This window comes from Homalodisca vitripennis, chromosome 2 (genome assembly GCF_021130785.1).
Source record: "Homalodisca vitripennis isolate AUS2020 chromosome 2, UT_GWSS_2.1, whole genome shotgun sequence".
Classification (NCBI taxonomy): domain Eukaryota; kingdom Metazoa; phylum Arthropoda; class Insecta; order Hemiptera; family Cicadellidae; genus Homalodisca; species Homalodisca vitripennis.
The window spans coordinates 88,701,610-88,726,091 of NC_060208.1; the positions used below are offsets into that span (position 1 = coordinate 88,701,610).

The window sequence follows — 24,482 nt, forward strand, 5'->3', positions numbered from 1 at the left end:
AAATACGATGGTCCCGTACGTTATGTAAATTATGTTATTTAATCATAGATTAGGTTCGAGCACGAGCATGTGTGTCAGGCCGTTGAGTTATATATAAAATGGCATCTATTATTTTCTACAAACATATCCGACTTGTGAATCTTAATTCGTATGATAATATTTAAAATTTGCAGCGATAATCAAGAAAATTATTGCTTACTAGAGAATATTAACAAATTGTATGGTGTTTTCTTACAAGAAAAATGTAACTGTAAGAAAAAGTCGGCATTCTATAGAAAATGGACTGCATTCACGTGGACTGTTCAATGAATCGATTAGATTGGCCTTGAGAGAGTTGAACAATTAAATAGCCTGTTCCTTGATGCATGATTCATTCAGGGCCGTAGTTAGCGCGATGTTTTAGTGTGATGGGGCGAGGAAGAGAAATAGTGGACTTGTGTACGTTAATAATGGAAGGATTTTGCCTTAGTTATAACACACGAGGTATGATTTTTGTATAAAAATGGGTGTAAAAAATTATGGGAAGGTGTGGACCTCCCCCCCCCCCCGATGATCGCCCAAGCCTACCTCACTTACCCAGTTGGAACGGTGACACCGCGGATTTCTTGAGACCGACTCCACTTATTTCACTTTCACTGTTGAAGAGCTAAAAGTGAATCTTAGTAGAGGTTCAGATTAGACAGGAGTGCAGGCGGGAGCAAGGTATGCGGCGGTTCAGGCTTCAGTGCCAACTCACAATTGTAAGTGGTTACATTCTACAGGCGTTTAAACTATCAACTGTACGTACTACTTATTCGGGTGTAGTGGTCCTTTAGTTTGCTAGCAGCAACTAAATTGACTACGGATATAAATATACACGAAAGTAAGAGTGGTCACCGACAATACTGCCCCATGTTTAATTTGTTTTTTTATGTTTACAAATTTTTGTTGAAAATAAAAATACAAACCAATTTGACTTTATATTATTTATTATCGTATTTACTGACCTAATCAGACTTTCGAGAGCCTGAATGTTTGGTGACGAGAGACTCGTGCACCACAATCAGTTTGATACGATTCTATGTAAATTATAATATACATAGCTAAGCTGTATAAAAATGATTGGACTTTCTAGAGCAAAAGTCACGATATATCCTTACTATTGAGTTCATGAAATTTTACTTTTACTTTACCTAGGTGGTCTCACCAATAAACCAGTATGTAAATCGGTATACTTCACAATTATAGTTTCTTGATGAAACGTGTCCATGTTATGGAGATTCCAAGAGAATTCTGTAAATAAAAAAGAGTTTATAATGAATCAGTGCTTAAAAGAGTTTTAGTACAGTGAAATAGTTCATTGATGGTTGTTTCTAAACAATCATTACATAAAAGAGTTGCAACAGTGTTGTTTATGAAGTATAAATGTAGGCTGCATACACAGACAAAGAGGGGCCGGCACAAGGCATGTTCGGACCGGCCGCTGCCAGCAGTTCCCAGAACACGACCTCCGGTGCCAAACTCGCTTCCGTCTACAGCACAGACGTCTTTCTGTCCTCAAGCATTTCGGGCCCTACGTAACAAGTGAAGCAACAATATATATTACTGAAAAGTCCGGTGTAGGACAAACTATCGTTCGGTTACGGTAGCGTAAGGAAAAATTTGATCTTTTCATAACATTTTACGAAGATTAGAGAAAGTAAACCGACAAAATAAATCCTAGGTTAAAGTGTTCAAATGTCATTATGTACCCAAAAGACTTCGAATTGGGGTTTTAATCATCCGCAGTGTCTTTGTCTTACTAAATACGATATTATTCTGAAACGCCTATTTCCCGCTGTCAGGCGGGTTTTCACTTGCTGTTCCAATAACATTTTACTAAAGGCACGTAACTGCCAGCCTAGTTTTAGACACTGCGTTGGGAGTGGGAGGATTTTGTTGTTTGAATATTATTTTGGTGAAGTTGGACTAGTCTTTTACTTTCTAAATTAAACAATTCTTATACAATTCTTTATGTCGATTTCTTCCGATTGAGGAATAGCGAGTGCGCGATGTTTTGTCGATAAAACTGCACAAACATCTGATTCAGAACACAAGAGCAAGTTGTATCGCGGCCATCTTCATTACAGCTTCATAAGAACACTTGACTCTCATGCACTTTTACGATTTTATTTTTAGTCGTAGAACTAAGAGAGGTGTCTCAGTTTAAATATATAATTAATTATTCATGCACAGCAAAAAACTTTTTAGTTTGTTCGACTTTTTATAGACTTAAAGAAAGGTAAAAGAATTTTGTGCTTAATTGATTTGTTATTTATTAATAAAGTATACACTTCACAAAAGCAAACAATAAAAAGCGTTTGGATAGGCTACATTATAATCATATCTTTAAAATGAAATCTTCCATGACGCTAGGCTAAGAAAATAAGTGCATTAAGAATTTGATGGGTGAACAAATTTTGTCACTTGGTATTCTGGGGGATTTTGATTCCACGAAAACTAGTTGGTTGACAACCAATCCCTTTCTTAAGCGAAATTTTTCCGTCGATTCCAAACTATCTAGGCCGTGGTGTTACCTAATTCACATCGCATCTCCCACCTCGGACAAATAGTAGTGTATAAATCCCACACGAGTTTAACGATTTGTTAAGTTATGTTTTGTAAATATCGGTCGTATTTAGCTGTAAGTTTAACTATTTGGAGATGAAAGGTTTGCTTTCAATTGGGCTAAGTGCGACATCGTGGTAATTCTTGGCCAGCTTCCCGACCCACTGGACTGCTCAATATTTCCAGTGTTCCACTTAGATATCTTTAGTCGTATCCGTTGACCGCGCTTCTTGTTGAGTTTTCAGATTAATATTTCGTGTCTTGGGATCCAGAAGTTAGACCTGTACAAAGCTGTGTTATATGCAGTGTGCAATTGATAGCAGACCAATTCATTGAAGAAGAAGGGCTGTGAAATTCTTAGAATTATTCTCGAAGGAGTCAAGCAAAAGTATACGCTTTTGTGTTTTCCCTTAAAATACTGTTATTTATGGTTCCTCTTACAACTTTTCTTTTCATAATTACGTCAATGGTTTTTACACGTGCCGAGTGTGATAAATAGTTTGTAAAAGAATACAAAGATTTAAGCTCCAAACTTAATATTCTAAAGTTAACGTAACTTTCCCGAAGGGACTACTTCAAATTAAATTTAAGAAGGAATGAAGTAGCACAAGCTGAATTCTAATGAGCATGAAGGGTGGAGTGGGTCAGCTGAAATTCTGATATAAATAAGAGGTGTAATCTAAATTATTTTAAAAATTTCAAGTGATAGAAGTGCTAAAACTAATTTATCAAGGTTAACTATTACTCTTATGCTTAAAATGTATGTTTTTATTGTATACATGATCAAACCATGATTACTCATATATTACCACGGTTGTTTTAGGTTTAGTAGTGTTACATTATATACGCTTGATAGTCAATTTGAGTCTTCAACAAGGTAAACACATTAAGTATTTATAAAGATGCAATGTTTATTTGTTGACAGTAAATATAAAAAGTAACCTTGTTTGAGACGGAAATTTCCGTTTAAAATTGCAAGTTTTGTAACCTAACAAGAAATATTAATGGAATTGAGGTGAATTAAATTTGTTACATAGAGAATATGTGCGTCTTCCTTCGTACATGCATCTATTTCAGGAAGTAAGTTTGCTAAGATTACACTTTTGGTTACGTAACCATGTATCCTGACTGTCGTGACCCTGCGAAGAGCGTGGGTTCCCATCGGCCTTGGGTTACCTTTGTGATTGCAACAAGAAGGTTGGGTGTTCATGTAAATTTGCCGAGATAGTAATGACATAACAAGAGGCTATTTAGCAATAATGTGGATGTTTGTTTTAAGATCTATCTTCTTCATAACTGTTACGTCTTCAGTTTCTCTGTCTGTGCACTCGTATTTTGATGCGTCGTCCAACAATGAAAGAATCCTAACGTGAATACTTTCGTTATTAGCAGTTATTAGAGTGTTATGGACAGACCCGGCCTCGTGGACGTGGGCTCTGGGCATGAGAACGTGGGCACACCCGAGTGGGCCTTGTCCGCCTTGTCCGCCCATCCCAGTTGGGTTGTTTTATTTTATACGTTTATCTTGCATTCTTCGATCATACACTATTTTGAATATTTGTTGTACGCTTAAAATAAAATTTAGTCCTACTAAAATTACGCGTCTTTTTGTGACGCGTTTGTGCCGGATATAACTCCATTTACCATTGAACTTTAGCTGTACCATAAACTAAATAGAGATGCGTGATACTTTGACCAAATTAGAATTAAATTTCTAAATAAATTTGATGAGAATACACTGAAACGTAAGTGAAGTAGAACATTGGCTCGGAAAGTTTGAAACAGACACCAGTAGACGGGTTTCAAGAGTTAATGATTGCAGCAGATTGTATGGACTAATAGTTCTAGGAGCATAATGTGCGTGGTTGTACCACATTACGTTTATGGGTTTGGTTGGCTAACAAAGTGTACAGAAAGGAAAAGGAGTTATCTTTATGAGTGTTTTTTACAATAGATTCCTTCAATCATTCAGCACGAAAATTATATGAACTTTTAAGCAAATAATCCTTCATAGTTTCATTAATGAATAAAATTTAAAGAGATTAGCAGAATTATGTATTTTAAGTTGCTTTATAACGATAGTTTTAGTTCTGTGCTCTGGAATGCTGTGAGTCAATTTCCGATTTGTATGTTGATCAACCAACAAATGGTGTTGCAAAGAAATACAAACGTAATACAGGTATAATTTAATATTGCCATATATCCTCAGTAGCCCTTGCCATATTCATTTAAAATATTTCAAGTTTGATTGCTGTAATATATGGCCAAAAATAAACAAGGAAGCAAGAGAAGACTCGGAGGAGGGAAATAATTTGAGGAACAGGAAGCTTTCATTCCATTAAGAAGGGCGTGGCGGGTCGACAGTTAATGCCTGAGGAATTCCTCACCAAAAGAAATATTTGGCGTTGTTTTACTCCGTCTCGTTTGATCTGTGTTGTTAAATCTAGACGTTAATTTTGCTGTTCGGGAGTTGGGATTACTTAGAAGAAACCTTGCAATATCTACGCTGTTTCAGCTTCTTGTCTTTCTCCATTTTTGTGTAATCTGATTAAATGGTTACAATTGCGCTTTCAGAAAAACATTTAAGACTGCATCCGCTCGTAATTGTTTAATTTTGCATATATCCATTTAGATACAGACTCTCTTGACTGTTACTACTCTCGGTGTTGTCACACACTCACTTATACTGTCAAGACAAGAGTTAGTTAATATAGTAATGCAGACATTTTGTGAGGTTTGAAAAAGAAATACCATCGTCATAATCTGTATAATATTGTAGTACAAATGTATGCGTCAAACACATGTCGTCTATATCGTGGTTGTAAATGATGGTTTAGTAATAAGAACTCGGCGCCATCAATACCGATATATATATTAAAGTAAGATTGGGTGGAAGGTATACAATCTTTTGGTGAAGATCTTTCATGATTATAAATATTTTACGAGTTTCAAAGTGGATATCAAATACGAAGCAGGGTGTCATTAAAGAGATCAATCATTCCAACACGTATCGTAACATGCTTCCTAAGGTTGCATGCAAAATTTTAAATCTATAGCTCATTACATTATCGAGATGTCCCGTGGAAAGATAGACAATTATACACAAAAATTACGCATAATAGAACTCTTCTTGTAGAGATAAAGTTTCGTGTAAAATTAAAGTTTACATATGAAATATTTCTTGAGATATCTTGTCACATGATACATTCACATATTTGTTCATTGAATTGGTTTTCATATAAGTGTTTTAAAATGATAAAAGTCTACTACATACGAAGAAGTCAATACAAAATATGGTGTATGTGTTGGGATAGTTAGGCTACATGTGTTAATATGTCACGTGTTTGAAACTCATGGGTGTATTGAGTGTGTTACTAATTTATTTATTGTGCTATTTTCCCGTTGTCATCATGGTTGCCCATGAGATAAATGTACAATAATCTCTAGCTCTCAGCCAATAGAGTGATGCAACATCATCGAACTTAATGTTCCTCACATGGAAATAAAGCCTCATGCACAATTACGAGTCTATAAGACAGTTCGTTTTCGAGATATCGTGCAGATAGAAATGACATTTTTCCAGCCCCACGAGTAAATGGCTTCGCTAAAGTTCAGTCAATAAATGGTTCCGTGTTATAGCTTCACAGTATCGACAAAAAAACAAATGACGTCAAATACGGGAAAAGCAATGTGGTTGCGGATACGGGGTGTTTTACCAACAAAATTAACACAGTTTTGTCAAATAATAATTATTTTTTGCTCGGGTTAATTATATAAGAAAATGTATGTAACCTCGGGTTAATTGTGGCGTGTGATGGTCAGCTCGTAATGCGTTATAATAGTATTTCTTGTCGTTTAATACGATAATATTACTTAATAAAATGATAAACCTACGTCGTGTCCAGGGCTGTTCTGAAGTTAAATTATACAGATCGTTTTCTCTTCAAAAGTCAGTATGTCAGTCAACATGACATTCTGTGTAAACAAATAATCTCATGATACGATAATATAAATAAACGCTTTTCAGGTATTTCGTTGGAAGTAGGTGGCAATGGCAAATGGGAAGAGGTCAAACTAATAAAATTTGTTTATACCTATTAACAATAAAGACCTATTTATTCTAGGTGTAGGAGAATTCTTATTCCCTTCATTTCAATAAGGTAGGTACTTTGTGATCATAAGGTAAATTCTAATAGTTACGATTCAGCCAAACGTGATGGCGTGTATTTCACAATTAATTTGTATCTCTGATTGCCGCAAAAGGCCGACTCGTGCGGGGCGAGAAAGGAACAGCTGTTGGGTCAGCTGTTCAGCGACTTATACTGACTGCAAGACACGACAAGACACGACCAGCTGGCCTGGTGACCGCCCGCCGGCCGCCAACATAACCTCCAGGACGAGACCGGATGTCAGATGCTTAGCACCGTTCGGTAACGGCTTGTGTTCTCTTCCCGTTTAGTTGCCAGGGCGCACATCACAGCCTCGGTGGTCATCAGATAGTGTTACATATTAGATCCTCTTGTGTCGGACAACTAACTATTAGTTAGATTTTTTTAGAAACGTGTGTTTAATTCATTAATTGTTCGTCTTCTTTTACGGAATAATTTATTTTCATTTAAAAATATTAGTTGTCATAGTGTCGGAATGACTATTGATGTTCGTGTTTTGTGTGGTCTTGTTCTTAATAATTCCTAGAGCGCTATCCTCTTCTGCCTGAATACATATCTGTGGGCATGTTCGTTAATTTTCGGAGTTTTCTCTTGTTTCTAAAATTACTTTTATTTCGCTTTTGATAATACTTTTTATTCATTGTATTATCTTTTTTCTGCCGGATATTTATTTCGTTTTTAAAAGTATCTCGTTTTTCTTCGAACGTTATCCTGTTCTGCCGTTGTATTATCTTGTTTCGAAAACACATTATGATTTAGGACTAGCCTTATAATAGTTAACTTGTTTAATGCCATAATACTAGGTTTAGTATTTGCAATCATGTATATAAATTAATTAAATATCATATAATTGATATTCAACTGACAACAACTAATAATATTTATCTAAATCCAGGTTGTTATTGTCTAGAAATGGAAAAGATCTAAACTGAAGATATGTTCTTTAATTATATTTGAACATCTTCTTTCCTAAATATGTTTATTGTGATTGTAATTTATTTAGTACGGTAACTCAATTTACGTAGAAGAAATTATAATTTACAACTTGTATTAAAAAATATGTGCAGTATAACATAAATCTAGGTGCAGAGTTAGTGATAAAATGAACTCGAATAGTGATGAAAACCTTTCACGCAACTAATATTTAAGACATTCCATTATGTTCCTTTGCTTGCCTACAAATTATTAATTGTATAAGCATTATATAAAGATATATTAGATGGCAGAATCAACGTAGGTTTTACATCGATCAGAATCGAACCCGTCAGCAACAGCAGCGGTGCGGACGTTACTGTCGGAGAAATGTGTGACACTCGTCACGGATGGCCTGTTCCCCGCACCGAGCCGTCACGGATACGGAGGAAAGCTGACATCAATGTCTGAATATGTCACGGTGGACATTGTTGTTGCGTTGTGCGCGGCAGCGACCGCATCGTGGGTGAAACTCGGTACAGATCCGGCCTGCAGAACCAAAATTGATGGAAATCATCAAACAGCGATCGAGCCGCATCGTTTTACTTTCCCGCATGGTAACGCGACATTGCAATGATCAGCGCTTTCGGAACGTTTTAGTTCTGCGCAACTGTGGAATCGATTGGTTTTCTTGTTGTCCCCTGTAAGACTCCCATTTTAACTCTCTTTCTTGGTGCGGATATTGGCAGAGAAAGATATAATAACTAAACATAATGCCATAGAACATTAGGCGTTAGATAATCTCTTAATGAGTTGTCAGTTTGCTTTATATTGCGAATATAATATGAACCTATCATGCCTGCTGTTATTTTAATGAAGGGAACTCCGCTTTCTGGTCCCAAGAGAAGGCCAACTTGAGTTTTCAAATTTGTGCGCTATTTTAGTTATGTTTAATCCCAACAGTAATAAAGATAGGTGTAAAAGAAAAGCCTTTACCACATCAGAGGAGATGAAGGGCTTATCAATATGCATCAGCTGTGTAAGCCTTGATTAAGGTTAGGTGGATTCCCACCACTTTCCTTTGGTCCCGAGGTGGAACGGTGGTAGTTGCAAATTCCCTCCCCCACCCTTCCTTGTCCACCCCCAGGCAGTGTCTACCCTTCTTTATAATTTCCGCATCTGCCTCCTGATTCAATTTAAAAGTGATGACGATGTTGAAACGTAATAATCCTGTAAGAAGCGTATCCATGGGAACAAAGCAACTTGTTTGAAATTACGAATAAAGGTGGAGATCAGTTTTTAGAAAACACGCCAAACTGTATACCCGGCGTAGTTGATATTTATCGAAGAACTCTCGAATTTCGATAAATACACACTTACTCCCTGGTTTCCCTTAATCTCGATGATATCAACAACTTCTTTGTTGAGATTCCTGTTGATCAGTCTGGGGCTCAGGAGTATGTCTCCGAGCTCGAAGGTGCTACTTTTGATAAACCTGAGTTTCAGTTCTCTTTCACTCCGGTAACAGAGACAGATGTGTTAAAGTCTATTATAAGGATGTCCAGTAACGCAGTCGGGGCCGATGGCATTCCTATAAGGTTAATAAAAGATACTCTTCCAGTTACTCTTCCAACTATCACTGCTATTTTCAATAAATCTCTGGCTACTTCAATGTTCCCATTGACATGGAAGTCTGCTTTAGTTCGCCCACTTCAGAAATGTTCCTCTCCACAAAATCCTTCACAATTCAGGCCAATAAGTATACTCCCTGCTTTATCAAAGTGTTTGGAGCGGATTGTTCATCAGCAATTTTTCAATATACCTTGAAAGTAATAACATTTTATCAAATTTTCAATCTGGTTTTTCGCTCCAACCACAGCACTACTACTGCACTTCTAAAAAATAGTTGATGATGAAATACGCCTTGGAATTGATAAGAGTCAGGTAACCATTTTAACCCTTTTCGACTTTTCAAAGGCTTTTGACTGTGTCTATTATCCCCTTCTCCTCATCAAACTTAGGAAGGATGGTTTTCTCTGATGGTAGTGTCAAGTGGGTTTGAGTCTTATCTTTCGGGACGACGCCAGTGTGTCCAGGTCGGTGAGAAGCAGTCGAGATGGAGACCAGTCACTCGTGGAGTTCCGCAGGGTTCAGTCCTGGGGCCACTTTTATTTTCACTGTACATCAATGACATTACTACTCAAATTACTCATTCCAATTTTCACTTATATGCAGATGACTTACAAATATACCGCCACTTTTCTATAAGGGACATACAAACTTGTGTGACTCTCATGAAATTCCGATATTGACGCTGTTACTCACTGGACTTGGAAACATGGACTAAAATTAAACGTAGACAAAAACTCAGTGTATTATGATAGGTCATTCAAAGCTTGTTCGTAAAATTGACTTTACTACGGCTCCCAAATTAAAACTAAATGACCAAGATCTAGAATACTCTGAGAGAAAGTAAAGAATCTAGGACTTATTATTGACAAACACTTAAGATGGACTGAACAGGCTTCTTTGATATGTAATAGGGTCTTTGCCGGTGTTCACACAGCCTCAAGCGGCTGGCTTCATATCTACCACACCAGGTTAAATAATGCTGATAAAGACTCTTGTACTGCCTCACTTCAACTACTGTGACATAGTCATTAATGACATGACTGTGGAGCTTTCAAATAAACTCCAGTGTGCTCAGAACTTTTGCATTAGGTTTCATTTTTAATCTCAGACGTGATGATCACGTAACGCCCTTCTTCAAACAATTATCTATATTAAAATTACAAGATCTTCGAGACTATCACTCACTCATTCTGTTGCACGCTCTTTTAAATACAAATTGTCCCAGTTATCTTTCAAACAACTTTCAATTTATGTCTGAAATAAGTGAACGAAGTACAAGGAGGGGTACATCCTTATTATCTATACCAATTCATCGAACAACTACCTTTAGTAAGTCGTTTTACAGTTTCTGCCTGCCGATTGTGGAATGCCTTACGTATAAAACATCAGAGCCATTGATAGCGCGCTCGCTTTGGGGCGGAGGTCAGGGCCTGATGCTGGGGGCTCAGGGGGGGTATAGCGGTTGGCGGCTTTGGAATGTGTTACTTAAGGCAACTGAATGCAAGTTGAATGAATGCATGCGTGTATGTCTTATTATAGTTTTGTAAATATTTATAAAGTTACATTAATTATAGATGTTGTTTTTTATTATTTTAAAGCTAAGATTCTTTTAATGTATAAGGTAAATAAATAGATTTATTATTTTTAGTTATACATGTATATGTATGTTAGTTTAATTTTTTACGAGGTTAAGAAGTGGTAGAGAGGACTTTATAGTCCTAACTTCGCCTCTAATAAAGACATTTTTCATTTCATTTTCATTTCATTTCATTTCAAAGTATTATACCCATTACACAGGCCGAATATAATATATATTTATAGAGCTTTCATTCACCATCATCGAGAGAAGTGATTTTAAACACAAAGTTAATTATATCTCTCACAGTTTCATTACTTTTTGGAAAATCGAATAAAAATACTCTTATATTCAATATTGTAAAAATTATGAAGTTGAGGAATACATTAATGTACACACCTCGAAAATAAACATATATTCTGTTCGCAGGTATGATTCTATATACGTGTAAATCATGTAAAACACATTTAGTCTAATTAAATATTCCAAGAATAAAATATCTGTCGAACTTGTATTCACTTGGTAATAAATTATTTATTACATTTATCTGAAAGCCCTCAGGTCTTGTTGGTAAGTTTTATCCAAATCAAAAACAGAAAAATGAACTAGAATTTCCATTTTTTTCTAATTTTATTTAATTTGAAACCTCAATAAACACTGAAGAACTGTTTGCAAATTGTATACACATTTTCTTCTTAAACTCTATTTATCTTTATTTTCAACAATAACAAAACAACTTGGCCAAAACATTGCTCATTTGAGCACAAAGCATTGTCCTTTATGTACATTTTAAATTGGTATTTGGTGTGTAACACGTAAATTAAGGTTTCCCAGCTTACCTTTACCGGTCAGAGAAAAATATTAGCTAAAATATTTCTTTGTATAGCACTGACACAGTTCAGTTGTCATTATTACCCGTGTTGGTCACTATAACACACATTTACTGCAAGTTTAAACGGTGGGTTTTCCGAAAACCGATTTACAGAATGCATACCGACAGAAACATGTTACATAAGAAAGCGTTAAAGATCATTTAAACTGCAATGCATGGGTATGATATTAAAACAAAATTAGGGATCCTGAATAAAACTAATACAAATATATAAGAAAAAAATGTGATAAAAAAGCTGCAGGGTACTTTGTTCGAATCTTAATTTGTGCCTTTGTAAAATATTTTATTTAGGCTCGTTCAGTTTTATGATGGGTGTTCGATAAGCACTAATACCTGTACAGCTTTCAAGCTATAGCGTGTTATAGGAAAAAATAGTGTAACCCTACATATGGAAGCTGTGTACCAGCGGTATATTCATGAGGCAGGCCGAAGGGACGCCCCAGTGCTGTCTTAATAAATTAATGGAATCTCCATGCAAAGGGGTTCCGATACTTTGTACTAATCACTTACGAGGGCGCAGTACCCCTCGATGACCTTGATTTTAGCCCATGTAATCAATGTTAAATTCAAACGCTTGTCTTTGATATGAAACATTATGAGTTATATATGAAATTTATTTTTAGACTATCTTTAAAACATTGTCTACTAGATCCTATTTATTACTTTTCCAAAAGCGTTTTACAGAAAAAGATATTGCTTGTAATATTGTGATATTTTATTTACAGTTATTTAATTGTAAAATAAAAATTTCGATCGTTGACAAAAAAAAAAAAAAAATAAAAAAAAAAAAATAAATAATAATTAAGTGTCGTAAAATTAATGCCTACATTATCAAATTGTAGTTTTGTACCTGTTTAGTTTTAAAGACTCAAATAAAAATACAAAAATCATCAATTTAGGATTGCATTGGCCGCTTCCACCTAGCATTTGAACGATAGCACACGTTGATTGCACCGATTGTTTACAATTAGTTGTTAAAAAGGCGGGTCCTCAAGTCGAATCGTATTACTAAGAAGCAGTGTCGTTATTTTCATTCGTACATTTTATATATTCTGCTAGAAGTTTATTGTAAACATTTTATTTATATGTATATTTCTGTCCGCACGATATATCGAGGAAGATACAGTATATAGACTTGAAATGTTGCATGAAGCTTTATTTCTATATAAGCAACATAAAGTTCGTTGGTGGTACATGCCACTCCATGGGATTTAGCTGATCGTTAGCGGATGTTTTTACATAGATCTTATGGGCAACCGTGATGGCACCGAGAAAATCGCACAATAAATAGATTTGTAAATTAACTCCGTACAATTATATGAAATTTCCACACAGACTTGATCGAAGCCTGTTACGCGCAGTACTGTGGTGCATTCCTATTTATACAAATTGATACGAATATCATATAAAATTGTAGAAATAAAATGTAACGTTAGTTTAAATCTAATGATTTCTTATCGTGTGCTTGGGTAAACATACATATTTTTCCAGCATGTAAATTTAAGAATGTTTAATTTTAGCCAACACCTATTGAGAGATTTCTTTTAGAAGAGGTCGACACTCATGTAACATTAAGACAAATAAATACAATATGCTAGTTATAGCTCACTATTTATTTATCTTATTATAGTAGCTTAGGACATACCGTCATTTAATAAAGATGTCGAGGCGGACATGTAAATGAAAAAAACATTTGGTTTCATATAAAATCCATTTAACTATGTTTAGAAATATAGGCCCACATTTCCAACTTTTCCCTCCCCACTATTTAAATATAATATGGTTATTTACTCCTTTCCCTATTCAATAAGTGGATTAGCTTAGTCTCCTTTTGATTATAAAATTTTGTGGGCAAAATGGGTTATTTTAATTATTGCTTTATTTTAAAGTTGTAATTAGGATAGTATTTGGTAAGTTTTAAAGTTATAATATAAATAAATAATAATATATATATAAATATATTATATATATAAATTATATAAATAATAAAATAAAAATCTAAGTGAAATATATACAAATCCAGATTAAATTTCGTAAAAAATTTACTGTAGAGTCCCAATACTATTATCGCGTAATATTGTCAGATGTACAATGGGCACGTTTCTTCTATTCATCCTCGGCTGAACGCTCAAGTATTTTACAATGTTCTAGTAGTGCTCTGAAAATCATAGTAGGAAACTGTTAAATTCATCTCTCTCGACTCGCCGTTCACAGAGAATACATCGTATTTACGGTAGAGTTCTCCTTCTGTGTTTGTAAACCTGGTGTTCGTTAGTGATATTTGCATTGCTCTCAGCTTTTTTCGGTCCTTCTGCTTTTAAAATACTGTTTACACCAGCGTCGCCCTTGTGTTTACTGTGAAGTTTACGTTCATGGTTTACTATAATTAACTTACTGGACTCGAATTCAAGTTTGCAGAAAACCCTGGCGTCCTAGCGGCATATTTTCGAGGTTTGCAGGGCTGTAAGTCCACTATTAATTGTGTCGAGCGTGTTCGAGTCCCGGATTGTGTGAGAAAAAATTGAAATCCTAGATCGATAGTAGCACATTTTAAAAATTATTTTATTGAATGTACATCTAAACTTTTAAGACCCCTTAACTGTTTATTACGTTAAATAAATTTTGAGTAAATTAATTTGAAAACCTTTTAAATTAACTCCACAGTTTTTTGTGAGGTATAAAGAAACAGGGAAACGTTCACATGAGCATGGAAGTGTGATGATAATAATAAAACATGGAGCCGTTTAATAATTTGGATGTAAATCCATCAGCAAACAGGTTACGGTAAAATAAATATTGATGATATCGTTTTATTGGAATCAAATGACAATAACAGAAAATGTCATTTTTGATGATCTGGAGATTCACAAAATTCGCAGTTGTTTTTCAAGCGATACTAACAAAAAAGTTTCAAAATTTATATATTTCAAACTTTATTTTGTGGCATTACTAGCTAGTAATATTATAATATATATATATATATATATATATATATCAATTGTTATTCACGAACTGGTATATCAACTGTTTAACCCGTAACAGCGTAGACTAGTAGGATCACAGTAGTAGGTATAATAAGTAGCCTTTTGACACAAGTGTGATCATATTATTTTATCATATGGGGTAATACGGGTTAAAACCACCGCTACTTTAAACCCAAGGAACAATATTTTATTTATGTATTAATATTAATTTTAGTCACTTGCATATTAACTTAGAGGTGAGTAGCAAATATTATACTTATTTTTAAACATCATCCCTTACTATGAACTAAGGAATATTAGGCACGAGTAACAAAGACTCGGGACGCACGACAACGCGATACTATGTGCCAGACGTGTTGCGACGTGTCGCGTCGCGATATTAGGCGGCTGTTTTTCAATTAGTCTCCGAGGTTGGCGCGTGCCTAAGGGCTCAGGGCGGACAAGAGGGTTGTTACCTCACCCTTGCCCTCCGCCGGCCCGTTGTTGTGAAAACTTGTAACTAGGGCCGCGATCCTCTCTACCCTCGCTTTTACCCTAATGAAACGCGCTCAGAACTGAACCACCCCCTACGGTGTGTCGTCTTTGTTTTGTGAACCGATAGAGCACTGAAGCGAGCGCCAAACCCCGCTCCGCAAGTTATTATAGTATAGCCAAAACAATATGGACATGGCCGAGTAAGGAATGGACGGATAAATTTAATGAGATAAGGGGGGAATATATGGAATGGGCTCAGACGAGCACAATAATCATGCTTGTTTAGTTCACACACCCCCTACACCCACGTGGGACATTCACTTGAGATGTTGTAGGGTCTGCAGTCCTGTTGGTCTATTATTCCACCAACTTAAGGCCGCTAACCATTCGTGAATCGATTGTATACCACTCAATTACACCAAAGCTTTTTTTTGAGACTCAGTCATTAAAGTCGCATTTACACTGGAGTTGCAAAGCTTAATTGCGGACTTTTATCGGCAATTTTTAAAAGATCCCTTCAAAACATCACCATCTTCTTTCTGATGGTTGTAGACCAGTTGTATCAGTTATCAATGACGTAAATCGGTAAAGATCAAAGGCGATTGGCAACTTCGGTCGGTAATGCGGAGTTGCAGCACTTGGCAAGTCCGCAACTAACCCCGCTTTTCCCTCTCAAAGATACATCTCGAAAAAAGAAAATATAGCCTACTTTTGTAGTTTTCATAATAATAAGGGATAAAACGGTATGTGCGGTAAGTATAGCATGGGCAATCATGTGGAATCGCTCTGCAAGAAATTACAAGCGTACATATTTCTAGTATACATTCATGTCTGTGCACGCATTGCTGCTTGCTGCACGTAGGCAATTTTCAAGAGTTTAAACATAATAGGACTCTATGGAATTACGTATACATGGACAAGAAGATTATGGTTTTATGGAGTTAAATGTTAAGTGATACTGAGTTGTTATTCTTATTACAGAACCTTTTAAAACAAATTAGGAAAATGTTGTTCACTGTTCTAACCCACAAATTTGAAAGGAAGTAAAGTTGGTAAGACAAGTTTTATCAGACCTAAGTGCTGGGCTACCGTCTAAAAGTATACTAAAAGCCACAAATCATTTATGACAGTAAAAGTAGCCTTATATATGTTTACAATTCAAGTTGTAATTCCTAACAAAATGAATACCACCTTTGTTAACATAAATATATTGGATGTATAAGTTTCTAGTTGTTTAGAAAAATATTTATAAAGAACGCATAAAAGCTCCCAATGAATGTCAAAAAGTGTGGTATTAATTGTACTTTTGAACACGATGTTTCGCTCTAAAACTTCATGCAGTTTAATGGCGTATAGTGGAATGGCTCTTTATGATCGGACGGTAGAGTTACGTGGTATTTTGGTGTTCATATACCATGGCAATCCCTCTAGCAATGTGTACATTCTGCACAATTGGTATTTGTTGGGAAATTCGGTAGTTTAGTAGGCAGTAATATGTCATAGTAAATTTTGGAAAACCCATACACACACTAACAGAGTTTTATTTATGTGATGGAATATTAATTGTTTTAGTACTCTGTACTGATTTGTTTTATCGATTCATTATTGCATCTGCATAGTTAAGCCCTCTTTTTGTTTTTCATAAATATAGTGCGTTAAACTAAAATAAAACCGTAAAACTATGTATTTTAAACAAAATGAATAAGTATTTGAGAATAAAAAAAAATAAAAATAATAATAGGCTATAATTTGTTCTTATAATTGGTCTGACAATTTTCCCCATGGCACATTCAGTAAAACAATGTTGTGCCAGATTTCCAGTATGGCTGTAGAGAATTATTTGGCGAAGTGTCTGTCTATCTGCCGTCTCTCTCACTTGCCATGACTCACACTTCTATATATAGTCAATGCCACCTCTGTCGTAAAGCTGGAGTATTATACCTAGTCTCCTGGAGGATGGCGCTGGTCACGTCACCGTGGTGTGAAACTGGAGGAAGGCCGTTTGATGCTTTTGTTTACTTCCGGTTAAGAATTAGCTGTTTATTCTTCCATAATCTAAATTCGGTGTCTGTAGTAAATCTGTTTTTCAAGTATACTAAGACCACTCGTACAGTTACTTTGACCCACTGTTTCAAGTCAAGCTGTCTTTCAAGAACCGAACGCCGGTTTTCTCTTTCCAATCTTCGTGTAAGTTTTCTTTAGACTCATTCACTAAGGTTATCAACCTTGAACCTGAACGGAAGCTTGTTAGCCGCTTTCCAATTCCTTCCGTTGAAAGAAGACTTTATCTGGTGAAAGTAAACGACTCGATGGAAAGTCTTCAAACAAATACAAATTTAAATAATTACACATCATAAAGCAGTTGTGTTATTTTATGTATACGATTTATTTTATTATTTGTAGAAGTATTTTGTTTGTTCAACAATTTTGATGCAAACCAGGAAAATTGGCAATTATCTTATTACTCATATGGATTACTCATATTCCTCGAACTGCTTACTGTGTTACAACTGGGAAAATCCCAGGTAAATGGATATATTATGCTTCCATTATTAAGGTCACAACAGTCTTAAAATTGCGTCGTCCATCCGTCCTTCTAAAAAGGTTGTAGACATTTCAAACTTAATACTCGTACCTAGGTTACTCTTGGTTCAATGAAGGATCCTTTTGTTTTTGGAGTCAAAAGATTAAAGGTCAGTCCTGTTGGTATGTCCGTCCGTCTCCACATCTGTGCGATAACCTTTAACAGGTACTTAAGCGATACATAGGTTTTTTTGGTCCAAGGAAGGGAAGAACCTTATTAATTTTGGGCGTAAAAGAACAAAGGGTAGTCCACCCATTTATCTCTCCCTCTGTGTTATAATTATTTCTTGAAAGATCGTAGAGACTTAGAACCCGATATATAGGTCCCTTGTATTACAAGAAAGAACATTACAGATTTTATGACTAAAATGGCGTTCGTGAATGTTGGCTTAACTATTCATGTGTGCGATAACTCCTGCCAGGAAGATATTAGAGACTTGAACTTAGCAGCGTATTGGTTTCCCTTTGTCTAAGGAAGAATTAAATTTAGGAGATCAAAAGGTCAAAGTGCAGTCTACCTGTCTTTCCATATGTGTGAGTAAATCTTTCGTTACGTTCTGTCGGGTCCTTCCTATACTTGGGTTGTGTCGATTTTCTCATACAGAGGATAACCGAAACATAGGACGGACCTTCTTTATAATTTGAGAAGGCTTAGTGCTTAAAAATGTGGAAAAATTGGTGGAAAACTTTGTTGTCATTACATAATGGTTTTCTCTTTTGCAATTATTATTAAATATATTATCTGGTCTTAGATGGGGAAAAAGTTGGGTCTCAATTTAAGGTTGTGTAATATTGTAATAGAAATAATAACTGTTCGGAGATATTTGATTTTGGAAGACAGCTTTTCAACTTTATAATTTTAAAGTTGTAACTATTTTTGTTATAATTAAGATCGATTTCAGTGTTATTTATATAGAGATGGACCGCTGTTCCAGATGCGCTGGAGGCGGAGGTGCCAGGCGCGCTGCTCGGCGTGGCGCTTCTGCTGGTCAGCGCCGTCTGTCTGGTGGCCTGCGTCTGCTGCCGCGAGAACCAAAGGAAGGGCTTCAAGGTAAGTCGAGGTCTGATAGGGTTATTTACGTGTTAAAGAGGATGACATATGTATAACGCTGTCTTTCTTTTGCACCGCTCGATGCCACTTGCCTTTTTAATGGGGTGCACACCCTCCTTGAAGCTGTCGTTATACTATTTAATTTAAAATGTTTGGATTTTGTAGAAGAGAAAGCGGTTGGATTTTTCGTGTTTTCATGATAAAGTTGTAATTCGATACGAATTACGGTTTAAGTTTGTTGTGCATTTAAAATAAGAGTTTAAACATTTTCAATAGGAAATGTGTGAAAACAGTAGGAATCAGTTATTTCCAAAAACTAACAAAAATAACGAACGAAAATAAACCTTCATCAATAAGTTATTAGCAGGTTATAGCCTATGGAAATATCCGTATCAGTTATAGTAATATCAACTTTCACATGGATGGTCGGGAACACACACCTAAAGTATGTGCGTGTGTGTATTTCAAGCAAATTTAAAATGTCTTTGTTAGTAACTTCAATACGGAATAATCTGTAGCAAAGGGTTCGTGGATTTTGATGGCATTGCTCGCTAGATCTTATCGATAAGTTGCAGTCTACTCTACTCTGACAAGCGCGTGATTTCGAAGGGATTCTCAGTTGAATTAGTGTATGTAAAGAAACAGGTCTACTGTAAATAACCCAGCGCAAGCGAGATGATAGTTGTTAGCGTACAGAAGCGATGTTGAAGGTGACCTTTCCCTTGTCCGCTCACCTCATACGCAGACAGTGATATAACAACACGTTATAACACGTTAACGCAGTTATAACAATCCAACATGATAGTTTCATACTTTCTAAACTTTGGCTCAGTAATTGATCGTGCAGTGAATGACGAAGTCGGAAGTGTAGGTGACGTCAGACGGTGCAACCACGGGTTGGTCCAAGGATGTATGCAAGGTTTGCAGTTCACGGGCAGATCATGAATCGGCCAGTAATTTTACTATCTCATTGCTGTGTTTTATCCACCTTAGTATCTCACACTTAAATACAACTACTTTTTCGTAAATTAATAAATATCCCACTTTTTACTACTAAAATCTAACATTCTAGAATATCATAAACTGTAAACACATAATTATTTGAGCATTTTTGTGTTAGAAACATATCACGGTTAAAAACAATACCCGCTACTCTACCACAGAAAAAAAATAATTATTGGCAATTAATAGTAATTTCAAATCACTTAATTGTGTGTGCATGAGTGCGGGCGCGCGCGTGTTTGTGAGAGAATTTTATCGTAACATATACCTTTATGGGTACCTCATTATTTTTTCGATAAAAGTATTCGAAATGTTTCAAAGTGGAGCTTAGATGTTAAGCAACAAGAGTTTGAAGTTGTGTAAAACTTGAAACAAACTTTCCTTAATCAAGAGAATCAAATTGATAACCGCGTCCCGTCGGATTTCCCGAACCAGAAGACGCAATCAGTATTGTAGTCTTCTCTTTCATCGATAACAAATCAGTAGCAAATATCTGCGAATGATTGGCATGAGATTTAAAACTCTGAATAGGCGTTCCTCATGAAAAGATGTAATAATTTTTCATCTCAAAATAATATTTGTTATTTCACTCTTCTAAGAAATAATGTTTATTGTAATATAGCAGAAAATCCATAGTAAACGGTTTGAAGGAATGTTGATAAATGATTGTAAACTGCTTGAGCTTCATTTCATACTTCCGTGGTGCGTAATAGATCCTTGAGGACTAAATGTTAGCAAATAGACTGTCCCTTTGAAGAAAAATACTGGTTCTAAAATAGAGTGTTTAATAATATTTTTTTCAATGGCCATATTTTTGACCGCATCCCACTTGGTTGTGGAAACATAATTATAACGTTTGGGTTCTGTCATATTATATGTATTATGGGAAAGATAGAGGATTATCTTGCGTTAGTTTATTGAAAACAAAGGATTTTAAGAATTAATTACTCGTGTAATTTAACCGGTTAATGTAATTTCTTTTTGGTTACAAAACTACACACTAAAACTAATTGCCCTACAACACAGAAAACCTAAAACACAGAAGTCTCATAGTTCTCTGCGCTATCGTATGCAGAAACTTGTATTTACTGCATGTAGACTGTAGGTAGAGCAACACTAGCGAATTCTGTTAATTGTCATAGTACTAATAAAACACAGAAGTCTCATAGTTCTCAGCGCTATCGTATGCAGAAACTTGTATTTACTGCATGTATACTGTAGGTAGAGCAACACTAGCGAATTCTGTTAATTGTCATAGTACTAATAAAACACAGAAGTCTCACTGGAAGACAGTTCTCAGCGCCATCTTTCGTAGAAACTGCTATTTACTGCATGTAGACTGTAGAGCAACACTAGCGAATTCTGTTTATTTGTCATAGTACTAAAAAAACACAGAAATCTCACTGGAACACAGTTCTCAGCGCCATCTTACGTAAAACTGCTATTTACTGCATTGTAGACTGTAGAGCAACACTAGCGAATTCTGTTAATTGTCATAGTACTAATAAAACACAGAAGTCTCACTGGAAGACAGTTCTCAGCGCCGTCTTTCGTAGAAACTGCTATTTACTGCATGTAGACTGTAGAGCAACACTAGCGAATTCTTTTTATTTGTCATAGTACTAATAAAACACAGAAGTCTCACTGGAACACAGTTCTCAGCGCCATCTTACGTAGAAACTGCTATTTACTGCATTGTAGACTGTAGAGCAACACTAGCGAATTCTTTTTATTTGTCATAGTACTAATAAAACACAGAAATCTCACTGGAACACAGTTCTCAGCGCCATCTTACGTAAAACTGCTATTTACTGCATTGTAGACTGTAGAGCAACACTAGCGAATTCTTTTTATTTGTCATAGTACTAATATAACACAGAAATCTCACTGGAACACAGTTCTCAGCGCCATCTTACGTAAAACTGCTATTTACTGCATTGTAGACTGTAGAGCAACACTAGCGAATTCTTTTTATTTGTCATAGTACTAATAAAACACAGAAATCTCACTGGAACACAGTTCTCAGCGCTATCTTACGTAGAAACTGCTATTTACTGCATGTAGACTGTAGGTAGAGCAACACTAGCGAATTCTGTTAATTGTCATAGTACTAATAAAACACAGAAGTTTCACTGGAACACAGTTCTCAGTGCTATCTTACGTAGAAACTGCTATTTACTGCATGTAGATTGTAGAGCAACACTAGCAAATTTTGTTTATTTGTCATAGTACTAAAGCGTCTAGGTTTGTATTGTCTTCATAAGAAAAGCTAATCCTGTTTTGATGTATGTGCCCGGTCATGAAAAAAGTTATTGATACACTTTTTACCCAAGCATATTATTAAAAAATTACAGTCTATAACGAAGCACTTTTAACCTGCATTGTATTTAATGCAATAAGATCGGTTGTGTGTAATTATTTTATTGTCTCTGAAATGGAACCATTGGAAAGTTCAATGGCAAAAAAATTGTAATTCTCGGGTTATTCGACTTTTTGGTAGTTGTAACAGTTTTTTTTATCATAGCACACAAATATTAGGTTTATAGTTTTAGTTAAACATCAAGAAATACGCAGTTAGCTAAAAACTTTTTTGAACGGCTCAAAATGTTGAATGTGGGTTAATTGTTCTATTCCAGAAACAATTTAATTCACTCTTTTTAAGGATGCATGGATAGAGGTAGATGTAAAGATGTTCAAATTCTTAATGTTTACAGTTTTCATACTACGTTTATATGTTGTCAAGTGGTACCCTGACAGAATGGAAAATTGTTCTTATTCTCTGTATCCTATTGTTCCTTGTCTATATCCTGTATCCTTTAGTTACTTCTTACTTATTTACAATTTACACACGGCCTCACGTTCAGTAAGATTAGCTACTCCAAAGCACCCATAAATAAACAAGGTCCACACTACAATTAATTCATCTACACTACACGTTATAGTTCATTGTATTGCGAAGGCTTAACTAGATCTTCTAATAATTGGATGTTAACAGTGTGACCAAAGACTGATAAATATCTCTAAACGGGACAAAAACTCTTGGAATGGTAACACTGCCTGAGTACTACGTATCACGGCAGCTCTCGCATGACCCCACCGCAACCAATTGGTTTTAATCTAATAAACCGCAATCACGGTACACCGCGCCGTGGGCTCTCTCGGTTGGTTGGCGGATACCGGCGTATCTCCCCCGGCATATCCGTTATTTGCGCCGAAAGCAACCGCGTTTTTTCAATCGGAGTAGCTCTTTCTAACTTTGTAGTTTCTTTTTGTAAATGTCCGTAAGTGTGGAACAGGCACTTTGGCTGTGATTTATGTATATATAACAATACGTTAAGACAACGTAAACTAAGCAGAACAAAATTATTTTCACGCGGCACTTTGTATTGATAGATAAAAGTCTGTACGGATGTCTGCCTATCGCACGTGCTGTGTCGCACACAGGGTTCGGGGTTGAGACCCTTGCTTTGTTACCCTTCCCTGGTATTGAATAGGGAAATCAAACTCTGTATTAATGACACAGTGTTATTGGTGTTGTGTCTTATATGATTGGATATCTTGAAATAAACTCTTTAGTTAGGCCTACACCAGTGTACCTTAAGAGCTTAAATCTTGAAATAAATGTTCATAAGAAATTGGTGTGTGATTAGCTTTCAAAACGTTTTGAAAAATTAGATTCAGGTGTTCGCTAATGATCATTTACTTAATTATAGATCTAAGAATTATAACTAATATCTAGATATCATTATTGACAAAAATCTAGAACGGAATCACATTTTGAGTAAATTGTAGTTTTATTTGTATTATGTTTACTAATAAGAATGGGCTAAGTACAATGTTTTTTTTTTGTGAAAATGTCTTACTGTGCTAATTTTGAGAGGAGACTTCGTTATGGTATGGTAATTTGGGACGGAGTTGTTCAAACCCATCTATATATACTTTTTACAATTCAGAAACGGGTGATTAGAATAATGACTGGTTTACGTAAGGATCATTCACGTCAACATGCATTTCAATAATTGTATAATTCTTACCTTATCCCTCCTCATAGTGAAGCCACTTTCCTTGCTAAGTTTGAAGAAAATGTTGAACACAAGTCCGATGTCATTCATAAATGTTGAAATGGTGTTTCGTGGAAAATTTCCGTTCTTAAATGATGAAATCTTCCTCGAGATATTCTTGCCACATGATACGTTCACTTTTTTTATTTAATTGGGTTCCATATCAGTTGGGTTTAAATAATATAAATCTACACACAGTCACCTATACATTGTGTGTTTTGATAGTAAGGCTACATGTGTTAATGTATAGCATGTTAAGATTTCTTATAAGTATACTTTATTTGTTTACAAATTGATTTTTCTGCTATTTTTCGTTGCCAACAGGGTTACCCATAAGGCCGATGTAAAATATTCGCTAACGCTCAGCCAAATCCCATGCAGTGACATGCACCATCGGTGAACTCAGTTTTCATCATATATAAAATAAGGAGCTTCATCATGCAAACTTTCAAGTCTATAGTTCAGTTCGTTTTCGAGGTATGATGCGGACAGACAAACTGATAGACAGAAATGTTACTTTTCCAGTCGTATACACAATAAGATTTTCTGTTAATACTAAT

At 35.6% G+C, this 24,482-nt stretch overlaps 1 protein-coding gene across 1 annotated transcript in view; it reads left to right on the plus strand.

The window, feature by feature from the left end:
- Positions 1–24,482, plus strand: part of LOC124354341 — a 148,686-nt gene that overhangs the window by 8,659 nt on the left and 115,545 nt on the right. Inside the window, 1 exon segment of the mRNA XM_046804715.1 lies at positions 18,744–18,859. Coding sequence (XP_046660671.1) covers positions 18,744–18,859 — 116 coding nt within the window.